This window comes from Populus nigra, chromosome 9, assembly GCF_951802175.1.
Source record: "Populus nigra chromosome 9, ddPopNigr1.1, whole genome shotgun sequence".
NCBI classification, from domain to species: domain Eukaryota; kingdom Viridiplantae; phylum Streptophyta; class Magnoliopsida; order Malpighiales; family Salicaceae; genus Populus; species Populus nigra.
In genome coordinates, this window is record NC_084860.1 from 15,930,526 (window position 1) to 15,947,876 (window position 17,351).

The following is a 17,351-nucleotide window of genomic DNA, read 5'->3' on the forward strand; positions in this document are numbered from 1 at the left end:
TTTAGCTAATTCTGCATAATTTCTTCTTAATTGTCACATACTGTTATTTATCTCCTCTTCCTTGATTGCCAGGCCTCCTTGCTACCTTCCTCTCGTAACAGAACTCCTTCGTTTGACTATGGAGAAGAGGATGACATCTGCTCAATTGGATGCTTTTCATTCTGAGTTTATGTGGCCATCTAGATTATTGTACGTGTTCCTTGAGGATGCTTATGATGGTTCTAACTTGATCGAAAAATGTCCATTACATTTGTTTCATGATAAGTTTGTAGCTCTTAGTGGCCGTGCACCGATTGATTCATGTAGTGCGCGCATCTTAAAAACTCTTTACCTGAACTGTGTTTTGCCTATTTCTACGACAAATGCAATAGCATTTGAGACTTGTGAAGATTATGCTCTTATTGTTAGTTTATCCCATGGAAGAGTTGAATTGCCGGAAGAATATCGATTAGGAGCTATTGCATAATTAGAAATTGTTTGCTTGGAAGAATTGAAGTACTTGTTTTCAGAAAAGCCTTTATGTAAGGAGGCAGAGACTCCATGCTTGGTGTATTTAAGAAAATGATCTTGGTGGTCTTCCTAAATATTCTCTCACTTTAGTTTCGTTCTTTTGTTACAGTTTACCTTGGATGTCTTGTTATTCCATTGCAGACCAATTGATTGATGTAGCTGTTTTTGTTATTTAAGCAGAAAATAGAGCTACATTGTTCTTTCTTGTTATGACAACGAGAGAGCACAAAAGGAATATCATTGTACAAAAAGAGGGGATAACAAGCCACCAAGACATTATGATGAAAACAAAGAACAAAAATTGTCTATTTAATCCTTAAATAACATCCAACTGTAGCACTGGGCCAGTACCTGTTGTTGTCATGATGAAATGATTCAAGAAAACGGCAAGTTTGTGGTGTTAGTTTACTTGTCTGTCCTATTTGATGCTGATGTTATCTGTATCGAAAGATTATTTGGCAGCAGAAGCTGTAAAGCTACTGGTTCCTTGTCTTTCCATAAGCTGGAAAGTTTGTATTCAGGTTCTTGCTTCTGTGACCGATTGAAAATGATAGTGATGCAAACCTGGAGAATAGATTCTTTACCGTTCTGTTACTATCACGTTCAAAGTCCATTTGGCTTTGTGACCGGAGGAATCTTTACTAAGAGTTGGTACTGGGGTCTACCCTGCACATCTACTTGATTTGGATTGCTTCTGTGGAAATATTTGATCTCACTAGCATGTACTGGTTGGTTTGCATGCCAAGAATTTTCTGGTGACTTGAAGTTTTGCTACCTATTGTGAGGATGATGAATCCATATTATGGCAGATCATGATTATCATAATGACAGAAAATCGGAGCAGCTTGATGTTATGAGCCATTGCATATAGAACAAGCAATCCGGCAATGACATCTTTCTTTAGCAGAGACCAATGTTTCGCACGATCTCCTCATCCACTCGCAAAGAAGGTGACATGGTCTCTCCATAATGACGAAGCTCATGGACAATTGACTAACAGGATCATTTCGTACATGCATGAAATAGCATCTAAACTGTCCAAACATTCATCTTCAGCAGAAGTTAATGTAACTAGAACAAATGAATTGAGGTTCAATGAATGGAAGATCCTCCTGGTTCCTATGTTCACCTAATCACCTTCTATTTATGTTGCTTGTTTATCTTCTATGATTGGCTGCCTAGCCTGTATGCATCCTAAAATGTATGTTTAATCACTCGAACAGTCTCGCCTCGCTCTCTAAATGATCAGGAAATGTGCATTTTCCAGGTTAAAATCAGAAATATACCTCGCTCCAAGCCTCTCTCTGAGTCTCTCACACTCTTATCTATCCTGACAATCCTGCTAGCCTGTGCCTGCACTTTCTTGTGCCTAGACTGAAAACCACTTCCCTACCCTAACTGCTCCCAGTTAACAAGCCTGTTGTTTGATGTCAGCTTACCCTTTAACAAAGAACAAATCGTCAGGCACAAACATATCAACATTTCATCAAATTGAAATTTGGTGTTCCATTGTTCTTCTTTCTTATTCTTGAGCTTATGTTACATGATGGTGGTTAATACTAGCTACCACTTTCTTTTTAAAATCAAGTCTTAATTATGAGGGTAATTGGATCCAAAATCCCTTGAGAAGACATCAAATCACTTTATCAACTAGACCAATCGATACCTGGTTTACGTTAATTCATTAAAATAAAACAGAGTTGTAAGAAGCAAAGGTAAGAATCTTCATGAGCAAATAAAGAAACAAACAAATCTTTTTCAAATCTCCGCACTAAGATTATTAGCACATAAATCTAAATATACACAAGAGAATTGTCTACGAAAGGGTTCTTATACCTATGAGGCAGTCCCAGCTGCCTGTGCGATATGAATCATCATCATCATCATCATCTTTTCGTTTTTTTCTTCCCTGATAAATGCTATAGTGTACATCATTGCATTATGAACTGCAGAAAGTCAGTATATTAATCGATTATAAGAGACCCTTCGGTTGATTGGTGAGGAAGATCCATCATTAATTCGTGGTGGAACCCTTTATCAGCCCAGTGATTTTATCAAGTCCTATCATGTTTGTATCAAGTGGCCCATTTTGTTGCTTGGATTTTCCATAAAAGGAGGCTTTTCAAGACTAAAAAAACGTGCATTTGAGATGGCTACCATTAGGTTGCTTTTTATTATTATCATGAAGGCTCATTAGATAGTGAATGCCCTATCATGGAAATGGAAATATATAAAAGGGATAAACATTAATTTAATTGAAGGGATAAGGAAAGATATATAAAATAAATTTATTTTTAAAATAATTTTTTAATGAAATTCTTTTTTCTTCCAAAACATAATGTACAAAAAAACATATTTCTTTTATCTTTACTATTTTATCTTGAAATAGGCTATGTTTGGAAACACAGGCCAACCCACGTTTTCAATAAATTTAAATTTATTTTTTATATATATTTTGGATCGTTTCGATTGCTAATCTCAAAAAAAAATAAAAAATAAAAAAAATTTTATTTTATTGTATTTCAGTATAAAAAATACTTTTAAAAAACAATCGCAATCACATTCTCAAATAATCCCATAATAACCAAATAGAAATTACAGTACATTGTGCTTTTCTTTCATTATTAGTTGCATAAACAATATAAGATTCCAAATCACTTATATGACATTTGGTAGTTTTTCATCTCAACTAGTAAAAACTCATATATTATATTTCATTACGTTGCTGCCATGATGCATATATAAAATAATATATAGTAGGAATTTTTATTTTGGGCTTTTTCTTTTTTGCCGGAAATTGTGGATTCAACAAATAAAAAAAAAACTATTGGGGAAGGTGAAATCATTGTATACAATGACTTAGATTATTATTACTGTGAGAATGTAATTGTCATTTTACCTTTTTAAAAAATCAATAAACTTTATGTTGAAGGTATTTTGGTCTTTTCATGAGACCCAATGATTATTATTAGGTTAACCAGGGTGAAATTAATTTTTTAATTTTTTAAAGCATAGTAAAATGACTCATTTATCTTTAAAAGTAATTTTTAAAAAAATTACCATCTTGGGGCTTTTTAGTTTTGCATTTTTATGTATAATAAAATGACTTATTTATCCTTAAAAGTAGAAATTCTAAAACTACCATTTATGGGCTTTTCAGTCTTTGCCCTTTTTTATGTACAATAAAATGACTCAATTACCCTTAAAGTCAAAATTTTTAAAGTTTTTGTTCAAGGATTTTTTTTTCCCATCTTTTCATCATGGTTTTCTATTATTAGGAACTTGATTAAGGGCAAATTAGTCCTTAATAAATATAAAATAATATTTTAATAGAAAAACTAATGACGTGTGTGGTGCCTTCCTACGACCAAAAATCATTTTTCTTCATGTTGTTAGAATCTTCACGACATCCTCTTCATGTTGGAGTAGCGGAGGTGACACAGTTTGTCAGCTGTGAAATTTTTTTTTTCCTTTTTCATTTCTCCACCCCTTAAAATTTGTGCTCACCATTTAAAATTTTAGACTTTTACTCTTAGTTATTGATATTTCAACTTTAGTCCTTATTCTTTTGATTTTTAATTTTTATTCTTGACCCTTTTAAAAAAAATTTATTTGTTTGCAAATTCATCCTTCAATCTCAATTTGTTATAATTTAATTTTTTTAATTTGGTCTTTATTCTTTTGATTTCAATTTTCTTTTCTTGACCTTTTGATAAAAAAAATATTTTCTTTCAATTTCATTATTCAATCCCAATTTGTGATATATTGGTTTTTTAAATTTGGTCATTATTCTTTTAATTACTATTTCTTTTCTTTTCTCTATTGTAAAATTTTTATTTTATTTTAATTTCATCCTCCAATTTCAATTTATTATTTATTATTTATTATTTTTCTCAATTTGATCCTCGCTTGTTAAATTATTATTATTTTTATCTTTTTGTTAGATTGATTTTTCTTTTCCATCTCACCTTTCAATCAAAAATTTATAGTTACCTCTAATTTATTTTTTTATTTAAGTTTTGATCCTCAATCTTTTAATTGTTAATTTTGGTTTTAAATCCTTTTGTATAATTGATTTTTTTTTTCGATTCCATCCTTCAATATTTGATTGGTTGGATTTTTCAAATATGTTGCTTTTGATCTAGTAACCCGGGTCACAAGTTTGAAAAATTGACATGGGTTGACATTTAAAAAAAAAACATTCCTTCTAATTTTATCATTTGACATTGAGTTTTTTTTTATATAAGTAACTGTTGTGGTTTCCTTTATTTTTTTTTATCTAATTATCTCAATCTCATAACTTGAGTCAAGGGTTAACCTGGTTTTGCTCTCCTCTTATTATACAGGTTGCAAGTTTGTCATACTAACTTTGATTGACTCGAATCGATTTTTTTTTTGTTTTTTACCCAATTTTATCCTTTCATATTTAATTATGTATAGCTTGAGTTGCAATTTTTCTTCCCTTCTTTGATATACGCTTATGGCACCTCAACATATTTTTAACAAAAGAATAATAATTCGACCCCGGAGCATAGCACGGACCATGTCTAGTTAAGAAAAAACTAAAAGAGGTGGTACTTTCATTGTGCACAAGCTCATAAAACATTATTCAATTCAATAGTTTTTTTTTCTAAACCTATGTTTCTTTTTCTAATCCCATTCTTCAACATTTAATTTATTGGATATTGGACTTTATAATTTATTATGAATTGATTTCTTTGTGGTTAGCGTAGTCTTATGACCAGTATCACGGGTTTGACAAGTTAATTTGGTTTACTCGAGTTTTTTTTATCTTTTTTTAATTGGCATTGTTTTTCAATTTTATCTATCAATATTGGGTTGATCAAGAATTAGACTTCATAATTTATTTTATTTTGCTTTCTATGAGTTATCTCTGTCTCACGACTCAGGTCGTGAGTTTCACGAGTTAACCCAGTTGACTTGAGTTTTTTTATCTTTGTTTAATTGGTATTTTTTTTCAACTTCATCCTTCAATATTAAATTGAATAGGAATCAAACCTCATGATTTTTTTCAGAACGTTTGCTTTCCATGAGGTTATATCGGTCTTAAGACTTGGGTCACTTGTTTTGCGGGTTAAAACTCAGGTCATTTTGTTGTGTCATGTTTTTATATTGATTTTTTTTATTTCATCCTTCAACAATGAGTTTATTAAAAATTGAGCTTTATAATTTGTTTACTTTCTATAAAGTTATCATGGTCTTATTATTTGAATCGCGGGTTTGGCAAGTTAAATCAGGTTGTTTTTTCTATTTTTTTAAAATTGCTTTTAATTTCATTCTTCAACAACGAGTTTATTGATAATTGAGTTTTATAGTTTGTTTTGATTTATTTTATATGGGATTATCATGATCTCATGATCCAGGTTGTAGATTTGACGGGTTGACTCAGGTAAATTCAATATGTTGCAATTTTAATATTTTTTTAAAAGGATGTTAGCTTGAATTTTTATGAGTTAAACTATATTTTTACCAATTATCTGAGTTGTTTTGCACCCATAAAATCAATGAGGTCAAATTTGATCAGCCTCTGCACTATTAAAAAGTTTTTTTTGTTATTAGAAAAATATTAGCAATGCTTAGATATTTTTTTAACATGTTCCATTACATAGCACGGGACAAAGATTTTGTATGATATTAAACTGTAAGTGCTCAACTCATGATACATGTGCACAATAACATCATATACATTCATCTAAAATTAAGAAGAGCATAAAAACATATGCTAATGGTTTATAAGCTGGATTTCCTGTCTTGTAAAAATACATGATAACCTTATTTTTATGGTTGATAGGGAAATGGGGGCAGATGAGCACATCTGAAATGACATCTAACTAATCTCCTTCAATTAATGGTTTTCTCTCCTCGCTATATATGTCAATTGAGAACATGTGGCACCTGCTGCTACAATGAAATATAAAGCATCCAAATATCATATTCTTATCAAAAAAATAAAGTCACAAAAGTGGAAGAAATCCCATTTCCAAAGTAATATGATCCGTCCAATACGATATTATTGAATATTTGAAGGTATTAGTGCTTGATGTAATCCTTTTGATTTGCATTGATCCTCCATTAATTTTGAGTTATAGACTGATTAGACGGGGCAATAGCGCTATAGTATTAGATTAAGAACTAGTTAGTCAATTTTAGGAGTGCTTGTGTTGATCAGATCAATTGAGGTCGGTCCTTTTTGGAACTTGTTTGGCGCACTTCAACTAATAGAATAATGGTACTTGATATATATGCCTATATTAACACGGACTATTTTAGGACCTTGATCATGCAAATGGGATCCAATTTTCTTAGACGACAAGCTCTAATGGCAGATCCATTGCTGGTAGGCCCAATATATATCCCCATATTTTGTGCAATGAACTGGTGATGGCACCATATCATGCACTCCCCGTGTTGGTAATATTACCAGATATGTCATCCATTTATTCGGTCCAATGTGTGAGCTGATTCTTTGTCATGTCACCTCCCATTCAACAGCTATCGAGCATTTCACTTTCAGCTTTGAGAAGGTGAAACTTTGAAATGGGGGTAGAGAAATAGGAGAAAAAAGATATAAAACATAGTACAAGTCATCTCTCTGATCAGTCCTTGGTATATAGCATTGGGAATCACTTTTTTTTATTATTTTAGGTCTCTGTACTTGGTCGGTTGGTCCAATCCCATGTCTGTTCACTCATATCCATCCACATGGAAAATCAATTCTATGCTAGTTATCGTGTTTGCCCACTTACCTCCTCATCAAGCCAGCTAACATGGATGGTTTTAGTGGTTAGCTTTTCAGTGGTGGTGCCTAATGTAGACAAGAAAGAACTATTTGCAGCACTTTAGATAAAGTGCCCTATGGATATCAGGGAAGGGAAGCGAGCACAATGATTTTACCAAAGATGGGGGTGTTGGGTCTGCAACCACAATCTCCAAGACCCCATTAATGGGATGAGAGAGATTCGATGGTCATGGCACATGGATATATTTCGCTAGTGGGGGGAGCTCATGTTTTCACTTCCACAGCAAATCTATCGAGAACCTAGAAAGAAAGAAAGAAAAAAAAATAGTTGCAACAGTTATAATTGTTCCTTTACTTTATACATATATGTGAATTCGATCATGTTTCTTTAATCTCTTTTCAATGTTTCATCCATATCAAAATTGAAATAAATAATGTCTTTATCTTTTGCCCTACTCCACCACCCATCACACCAAATCCATCCACGTAAAGTAGACTCATGGCAGGTCATTGGAATTCCCACAAAGGGAAAAAAATCCTTTCACTCATTCATCGTGTGAGATGTGATTTCTGAGTGAATAATGCCTCATGCCTTCTTTCTTTTGGGGTGTTGTGGATTCTTAACTTGACCCCACCATGCCTTTTCAAAAAGAAAATGAGCGTATTTCCCATTAGTATTACCCTTCACCGGTCTTATAGCTAGCTAGGATGAGGAGGTGCATAATTGGAGTTAAAGATGCATTGGCAAAACCCTAGCTTGTTGGTCAATTTAGGTTAGTTTGTGTTGTAAACTCCGAAATATATAGCGGTTCGTCTACATTTATTTTTAGCCAGCATATGGCCATTGGTGTCAACAAAATGGGCTGTAAGCATTATACTAATCTTAACTATTAAGCACTTTGTCGACATGGAACCCTAAGAAATTCTTTTATTTGTAACAGTTTTCACCATGTAATCTTGTTGGGCTGGGACAATGATGCACGGTTGTTAAGAGATGGTACTTTTGAGCCATCTCATTCTAGTTTGACCTTGCCTTCTCCGATGGCTTGTTGTGCTATATATGCATGGGCCCTCAGGTACAAAGATAAAAATGTATCACTAGCAAGTGAGAAGAAAAGGCAAGCAACAAAATCAATTCCAAGATGATGGACAGACGCATGAGTACTGCCCCCTTTCACAAGGTAAGAAAGTTAGGGTTCCCATCATGGCCCCCATTCCTGCCTTCTCTTGATTGGGATCCTTATTCTATGCTTTGTACTGTGTATATATTACTCTGGCAACCCCACCTCGACTGAAAATAATACATGTGGAATATTACTATATGGTTTATATCACCAAAGTGGACGGCTTATACGACACAAATTTCCCATCTCTTCTTTTACATGAAGTCTCAAATTAACCCTTTAAAACAAAAGGATATATATATATATATATATAAAGGCACAACAGAACGCATGGACCCCTAGATACTTACTAGGGCTGGCTTCTCTTTTTTCTGTCCTCAGAAAAACCCAAAAAACATTTAGAAAAGCCATCGGCTCAAGTGTCACTGTCCTCATCGTCGGCATTTGGTTGGCTGTATGCGTTGTGTGTTCGTGAGCCGTGACGATGAATTCGAGCTTACTGTTACATATATAAAGAAACTCACCTTCACAAGTTTAGCATATGGTATTTATTTATTTATTCTTGTGACATGAAATGGTGGTGAAATAGGAGGGGTTAAAGGGAGGAATATGACGACCCACATGAAATGGACGTGCGATTCTAAAGTAAATCAAGGGGACCAAAATTAAGCATTGAAGATGGGCTAGCTAGCAGCTGTTTATTTATTCACTTATCTTTTTCATTGGGTGATGTCGCGGTGTCTCTCTCTCTCTCTCTCTCTCTCTCTCTCTCTCTCTCTCTCTCTCTCTCTCTCTCTCTCTCTCTCTCTCTCTCTCTCTCTCTCTATATATATATATATATATATATATATATATATATATATATTTCGGTTGTTGATTTCGGTAAAGATTAGCATTGAAAACTTTGGGTTAAGGGATATTCCAATGTGCAATGCACAACAACTCAAGCAAATTAAACACCATGATGCTTGCCATTTGACAACAATTAATCAATTAATTAATTAATATTTAATTCCCCCTTTGACAATCCCAATTATCTTTAAAGATACCAATTTTTAACACCTTTATTGTATAATATTACTAGGATGCAATCTAGTTTAAAAAACCATCAAGTGTTACACTGTCACTATCGAATATATTTCTCAGGGTACAGTATATGGGGGGCCCATTATCCTAATTATGCCCTAATACCCTCCCATTTTGTGCTTAATTGGTGTGATCCACAGTTTGACTTTCTCAATTAGCAAGATTTCTTTTAATTAAGAATTCATTTCTATAATAAAAACCGTGTTGGTTTGTGGTTTGGCTGAAAGTTAAATGAAAAAAATCCCTACGATTAATTAATTCTAAGCCATATGTTTTTAATTGTCATGCTCATGTCAACAAATCCTACATATAACAACAATGATAATAAATCATTCCTGTGATGAACAGCCAAACTAATACTTTGAAAATGGGATCATCGGAAGCCGACATGTTAAGGGTCCATGATGTCCAAATTTCTAGGTTTAACTAGTTTTCTAACGTGTGGTTAGAAAACAAATTAAGAATAATCAGATATATGTATACTCAAGCAATTGAAAAAAAAAACAAAAACCTTAGAAATGTTCTTAAACAATCCCCAAATAGCTGTTGTTTTACGCAATGTGTTTGAGTTTTTTTAGCTTTGATTAACCGCAAATTAAGCTCAAAACATGGTCTATGCTAGCTTTCACAATAATTCTCGATGCTTACACAAGGAAGGACATGTATATAAAGAAAAACAATTAGGTTTTGTTTAGTTGGTTGGTTTCTTACGATAATAATGATGGATACGAAGAGACATAAACATATTTAGCTGAAAAAATAAAAATAAATATATTTTTTAATCCATCTTATATATAATTTTTATTGTTTTTATCTCGAAACAGTAATCAAAACTACCTTATTCTACCCGTGACGAATACGCCACAAGAATCACAACAATGATGAGAATATTAATTTTCTAGCCAACCTCCACGCTTAAAAAAAAGATGGTGTGCATGACAAAGTGTGATGGCAACCAAATGTTCTTATTGATGACAATTGGAGGGAGTGCCATTCATTATATTGACATTTCATTGAAGTGGACTATAAATTGTACCTATCTTTTTATATGATATTCTTTTGAGAAATCAAAAATGTATACGGCAGATGGATTTGATTACAGATTCAAGGAAGAGACAATATAGAGTCGTGGTATCAAACAAATTGGTCAGTTTCATGGGCTTAGTGTGGATAATTCATTGAATAATTTGGACAAACATTATTGTATTTTGATATCATTTGTCATACAATCAGGACAGGTGAGTATACCTATGTGAATGAGTGAATGGAAAATGACAAAAGATACGATGGAGCTCATTAACAGTGCTTACCATGATTTATGATAAAGAATGGATTGATGTCATTTTTTTCAGCATAAAACAACAATTATATTCTTATCGAGGGGGAAAAAACAAGAAGATATTTGGGAGAAGTTTTTCCAAAGCATATTAATTGATATTAATATTATGTTTGTTACGGGGTAATATATCTGATTCGATCTAATTTAAGACCTAGATAATTCAAGATTTAGCCTGAGCTAGGTTTTATAATAAATAAAAAAGAGTTAATTTAATATGACCCGATTAAAAACCAGAAATTTTTGACCGGATTTGAATCCGTATGTCATGTCCACCCGTGACTATTATGATGTTTCAATTGCGCCCGTAAACAAACCCTAGACAAGGAAATTGATTTTTTTTTGGGGAAGCAAACATAACAGAGGAATTATTTCGTTTCCTAATATAAAAAAAAAATGGTGTCCAACATTTGATTGGATTCCTAGGCTAAGATTATACCTTTTAAAATTGGCAAGTTCATTTAGCCCTAGAAAATGGATGAGCAATGTTAATCTAATTTGCACAGGGATCCTGATCAGAAACCAGGCAATAAAAAATGTCTGTCTAGGGATGGATGGACTGTCCAGAGTCCAAACCACAGCTTTTAATTAATAAGGAAAACAAGTATTAATTAACACAAGTTAATTAACAAGGGTAATTAAGAGGAGAGTAGTGGGAATCAGATTCATGTGTTTTAGGGGAGGGCATGCATGCCGGTCATAAAGGGACAGATGGTCCTAGTCTTGTGGAGGGACCCACTAACAAGGCCTCAAAGATCCTACAAACAAAATCAAAATCAAAATCCATCTCCTATTATTTTTGTGATGTCCTTGTTACTTTCTCCCTATTAAATGCTAGGTTTGGATTTTTTGAAGGTGTTAGGTGGGCCCCTTGAAAAGCTCTTGTCTCTGAAATCGAACAAAATTTTAATAGAATTGGTCCATTGATTAGTTGGAAAATCTTGAAGGTTTGGTATGGAGCAGAAATGCCTGAATGCTATTGAAGACGACTTGTAAACAACTTGGAGAATAGGGACCTCCTCTTATGGAGGCAGAGAGAGGACTATTATTGCTTGCTGCCATGTATTATTCCCAAGTGAGGGAGACCATTATTGGAGTTCTTTCCAATGTGATTTTAATATATTTCCTTTGGTATTAATCCGTCCCTTCAAAATCCCATTATTTCTTTTCTTCTTTTTATGTTTCTTGATGGAAAAAAAAAGGTATTTGAAAGTATATTACATGTTGTTTCTAAAATATTTTTTACTTGGATAAACATCAAAATAATATTTTATTATTATTTTTTAAAACTCACTTTTGACATCAGTGTATCAAAATGATTTAAAAATACTAAAAAAACTTTTTGAATATAAAAATTAATTACTTAACATAAAAGACCAAAATACCCTCTAGGAATAAGGAAATAAAAAAAAACCTTTGTAAAAGGATAAAAATGCTCTTAGATGTATGTCTTATTTTTTATTTCAATGGAAAAAAAATCTCTTTACTGTTTTTTAAAAAATAAAAAGATATAAATACCTCTAAACAACAGTTTTTATTTTATTTTTATTAATCTTAGGAAGTAAATTAGTTATTTTATTGTTTTAAAAAGATGTAAAAGATGTATATGCCCTTTGACAATCATTTAATGATAAATAGGCAATTGAAAAAGACCAATTCCCTCTTAAATCAAGAAATCCTATTTTTTCCTTTAAAGAGCGAAAATGTAATTTCTTTGTAGTAATGAGTTTTTATTTATTTATATGTATTTTGAAGTTTTGTTAATATATAATGAATAATTAGTCCAAAAGAATAATATAATAGATACATGAAATCATGTATTATTTTTTCTTTGTTTTTTAACACCGCACATGAAGATTATGATTTAAAATAAATTGGTGGCAAAAATAATATCAACAATGTAGTAAGAAGATAATAAATAAGCAATATAAGTTTTTAATAAATCACTAAACTTATTTTATATCCAATCAAATCAGCAATAAAAAAATAAAAAAATAAAAATATTATTTTAATAAAAATAGATTATTCAAAATTGATCAATTTTCACACATTGATGTAATAATTCAACAATCCAACCCATTTCTTAGGTAATCTCCCGGATTTATTGTCATCAACCATGCCTCATTGAATTCAGCAACTCATCGTCATCATCAATCAACGGTCACCAGTTGCCACCACCACCTTGCTTACCTCACAACTTTCAAACAAATCTTACACGTTAACCCCTCTGCCTCTGCCTGTTCCTTGCCTGCCACCCATTCAATTCAATTCAAACTACCGTCGTCCTCGTCATCTAATTTCTCATTTTTTTAATCAAAGGACGTAAATTTTTTTAAAAAATATTATTATCATACGGTTGTGGCAGATTATTTGTACTGTCATTTCTTTTTTCTTGTCATCTATTTGCTTTCTCATTTGGCCGTTTTCGGATGGACGTAAATTAATTCTTATTTTTTTTGATATTTTTTGATATGATAATATTAAAAATAATTTTAAAAAATAAAAAAATAACAGTCTTATTTGATTGTTTGGTTGGTGTTTTGGTGTAATTGTATTTTATTTTTAAAAAAAATTAATTAATTTTTGATATTTTAAATTATTTTGATATACTAATGTCAAAAATAAATTTTTTAAAAATATTATTTTTATATATTTCAAGAAAAAATACTTTGAAAAGTAATTTTTATTATATTTTCAAACAGGCCTTAAGCTTTTTCAACCATTCAATGTGGTTTTCATTTTTCTATTTTAATTTCAAAAATTTAATTGCTTGTGATAATTTCTATAAAATCTATGATCTTTAAATAAGATGAAATTACTTGTATTTTATGAATAAATTTTGTTCAAATAATCTTGATAGCCCCAAATTAAGTATTTGTTGTCATAAGAGAACCAAAAAATAAATAAAAACTTTATATTGTGTTGTAGACATACCTTTTTATAATTGAAATTCTTTTTATCCTCATGAGTGAATAATTATAATTCGAATTTACTTATGATAAATTTATTATGTTTCTAGAAGTGTATTTGATAATTTAATTGTGTCTACTAAAATTATTAACAAATACATTGTAACCTTGATTATTTTATGTGATTAACACAATATAAGACATAGAGTTTTCAATAAGGCACCACCATTGGTTATAAATATGGACCAACAAATGCATGATAATTGCGTTATTAAGTAGGTGAAAATATATTCAATACCCACAATTAATATTTTAGAATTCAAGTTAAAATTATTAAATTTAATCCAGCTTATGATCTATTTTAAAACCTGAGTTATTTATTAATCAAACTTAATTTAAATCAATTTAAAATAAAAAAAATTTAAGATTTTTATAAAAAAATTTAAATAATATTGTTTTAAATATATTCTTTCAAAATATCTAGAGAAGAAAATATTTCAAGTGGGACAAATCTTTCAAAATATCAACAAGAGAGAAAATATAATATATATATATATATATATATTTTTAATGAAAAGTGTGTGCACGAGAGAGATTGGAAAAGAAAAGAGGGAGGAGAGCATATATTATAATAGTGCCACCACCGTTGCTGCCAGTCACAGTCCCCTGCACATTAACAGCGACATTTGCGCGCGTCATACGTGTCAGCTTTTGCCTCGCACCTGTCTCTTTCACTTTCTCGTTGACCTCACGCTTTACTTTCCACGCGTGTTACCCACGCTCAACGCAGTTAACCCTGGATGAGTTCCCTGTCTGGTCTCTCTTGTACTAGTAGTAGATGCGTAGCCTACGAGTCTGGGACCCACTTGACGATACCCATGTCCCCACCTCTCCCTCCCTCCTTTTTTGCTTCAACTCCGAAACTACCTCATTAACTTGCGCCTCTATCTCGCCATCTTTGCTAAAATACGCCACTTTGTCCATTTTCAACTTAAAAATAATTATTTTTTTCCAAATATACAGGAGACTTTCATAATTACATGGTGGAGATACAGTAAGGTTTAATTTTACAGTCATGAGGTATCTGATTTTTACTTTTAGATAATAATTTAAGATAGAGATTTTTATATTTTTTTAATATTTGATTAACCCAAGAAATTTAATGGCTCCGAACTTGAGTGAAGGTTTTGAGGAACAATTATAATTAAGTGCATTTGATTTATAGTCTAATTTAATTGAAAGGTCGACAAAATTAAGTAATTGGTCAAATTAATGCAAACACTCTTGCTTGCTACGCATGCATGTTGTTTTTTTTAGAGACGTTGCAAAAATGATAACCACATAAATTGCAAGGAACTTAACCATTGAACACCAATTTCTACAATGATACAAGCATTAACTTGGTAGGAAGCATCCAAGATGAAAAGAAATCGGACAAAAGTAGGGTTCTTATCTTTCCTTGTAAGAATTTTTGGGTGCTATCTTACTATCATTTTGTAATGATTTCCGATTGGAAAGTTAGGCACTAAGTAATTTGTCCACCTTGCGGGAAAAATTGACAAACAAGGCAAGGAATGCGGTGGGAAAAGATTATAAAATCCAACAGAAGAATAGTTACTGGTAATAATGAAAGCAAGAAAAGGAAAAGGTTAGACAAATTTTTGTTTTCTTGAAATTTATCTTCTTCTTTTTTAGGGTATTTTGGTTTTGTTCATGACAAGTTAACATGGACACTAGCATTCTTGGTGGCTTTACAGATGGGGCAAGTATGGAGACTTGACCCACAAACAGTACACAAGCACAGATGCCTACAAGGCAACAGCAACACACAAGACTCTGCCTTGTTACAGTTCCTGCACAACCAACTACTTGTCCCTGTACCCCTTGGACCTGCACCATTATTGTCCTGCGCCCCATTTGCTAACGTGCACCTCTCCGACACTTTTTCTTCCCATCCATCATCACCATCACCACCATTGCTACCACAACATGATTGGGCATCGTCCAATAATGCTGCTGTCTGATCATCTAATCCTGCACCAAGGGTGCGGTCTTCCTTAACCTGTGCTGCAAGGACTTGTTCAAGATTGGAACGTAGAGTATTGGCTGTTGCTTCATTGGATTGTGCTAAGTCTCTCCATATTTGGTTCTCTACGCACAAAGACTTGACTTTCTCTTCGAGGGCCCAATTCAATTTGCCTATCTTTTCAATTTCTTCTTCCTTTGCTCTTAATCTCTTCATCATCCCTGTCTCTATTGCCTCTATTATCCTCCTTGCTTGCCTCCTCCTCTTCTCTTCTATCTCCATCCTTACTTTCTCCATCTAAAACAAAATAACAAAAAAAAAAAAAACATCAATACAACTTATGCTAAAGTAAATATATACAATATGAGATTGGCAATAGGGCAATGCAATATGCTAATCATAAAAAGAAAAAGAAAGAGAAAAGAAGGTGAATAGAATTGTGATTTTAATGAAGTGATGAACTTACATGTTGAGAAACAAGGCAATCGATGTCTAATTGCTGTTGTTGGATCTGAAAAGAGAGGTCTTGGCCAAGAAAGGAGAAGGGAGCGCAAGTCTTATTGGATTGTACTAGAGTTGGATATGAGAGGAGAGGATTGATAGAGTCTCTTGGGCGCTTTCTTTGTACAGGGACGTTGTAAGTGAGACCACTGTCTGATTTGATTGGTGTTTTATGGGAGATTGAATCAGTGATCACAGAACTGTACATAGGAAGAAGTGTATCAGCTGTTGTCGTTGTAGTTCCTCCTGATAATGGCACACCATATCCCATTTGGGTGTTGTACATATTTGTATTTGCTTCAATGGGGTTCGTTATTTCCCTGCAAATTCATCATACAAAGCAGCATTAGATGATACAAACACTCGTAAGAGCAAAGTCTTTGAAACATGTGTGTGTAGATAGGCCAAAAGGGTACCAAAACCAACCTGCTGCTTATGAGTTGAGGAGGGAAGAGATTGAGGTGCCTTGCTTCAACAGCCATAAGAAGATGAATAAGAAGAACGATCTATGCGTTCTTGCTGTCTCTGCTCGTTATAAGAAAGGCAGGCTCTTTCTTTCTTGTTCTTTCTGGCTGGAGGGTTGGTTTTTAGAGAGGAGGAGAAGAGAACAATAAGAGAGAAAGAAATTTACAAAATGGGCATGCAATAGAGGTGGAAAGGCTGTGTGGTGGGGTTTATTTAGGGTTTGGTTTGGTGAGAGAAATTAATTTTATTTACAAAAAAACAGAGAGATAAAAAAGAAAAGAATAAAATCTACCCACACTCACTAGTATATTTTCATCTCTAGAGGTGTAGACTGTAGAATACGTTTGAAAACACGTAATAAATTGTATTTTTTAAAAATTTAAAATTTTTTTTTTGTTAAAATTTAATATATTTTAAATTGTTTTAACGTGTTAATGTCAAAAAATTATTTTTAAAAAATAAAAAATATTATTAATATATATTTTAATACAAAAAATTATTTTTAAAAAAATCACGCTACCAAATACTCTCATAATGTTCTGTTTTAGGATTCGTTTACCATGAAAGAGGTAATGACCCTTTCCGCCTTCTACTTTACTTCAATTCCACCACCAACAAACGCGGTCAATCCTTA

The 17,351-nt window shown here is 32.4% G+C and overlaps 1 protein-coding gene and 1 long non-coding RNA gene across 2 annotated transcripts; both read right to left on the bottom strand.

Annotated features, from left to right (window-relative positions):
- Positions 1 to 733: 733 nt before the first annotated feature.
- On the bottom strand, positions 734 to 2,638 carry LOC133703959 (uncharacterized). The gene is made up of 2 exons (XR_009843960.1): positions 2,347 to 2,638; positions 734 to 1,950 (listed from the first exon to the last, which is right to left on the bottom strand). It is a non-coding gene; the product is annotated as an uncharacterized LOC133703959 (long non-coding RNA).
- Positions 2,639 to 15,374: 12,736 nt separating this feature from the next.
- LOC133702599 (probable BOI-related E3 ubiquitin-protein ligase 3) lies at positions 15,375 to 16,913 on the bottom strand. The gene is made up of 3 exons (XM_062126906.1): positions 16,679 to 16,913; positions 16,218 to 16,572; positions 15,375 to 16,048 (listed from the first exon to the last, which is right to left on the bottom strand). The coding sequence occupies exons 1-3, from the start codon at positions 16,732 to 16,734 to the stop codon at positions 15,437 to 15,439; spliced, it is 1,023 nt and encodes a 340-aa protein (XP_061982890.1). The 5' UTR covers positions 16,735 to 16,913; the 3' UTR covers positions 15,375 to 15,436.
- Positions 16,914 to 17,351: the final 438 nt, after the last annotated feature.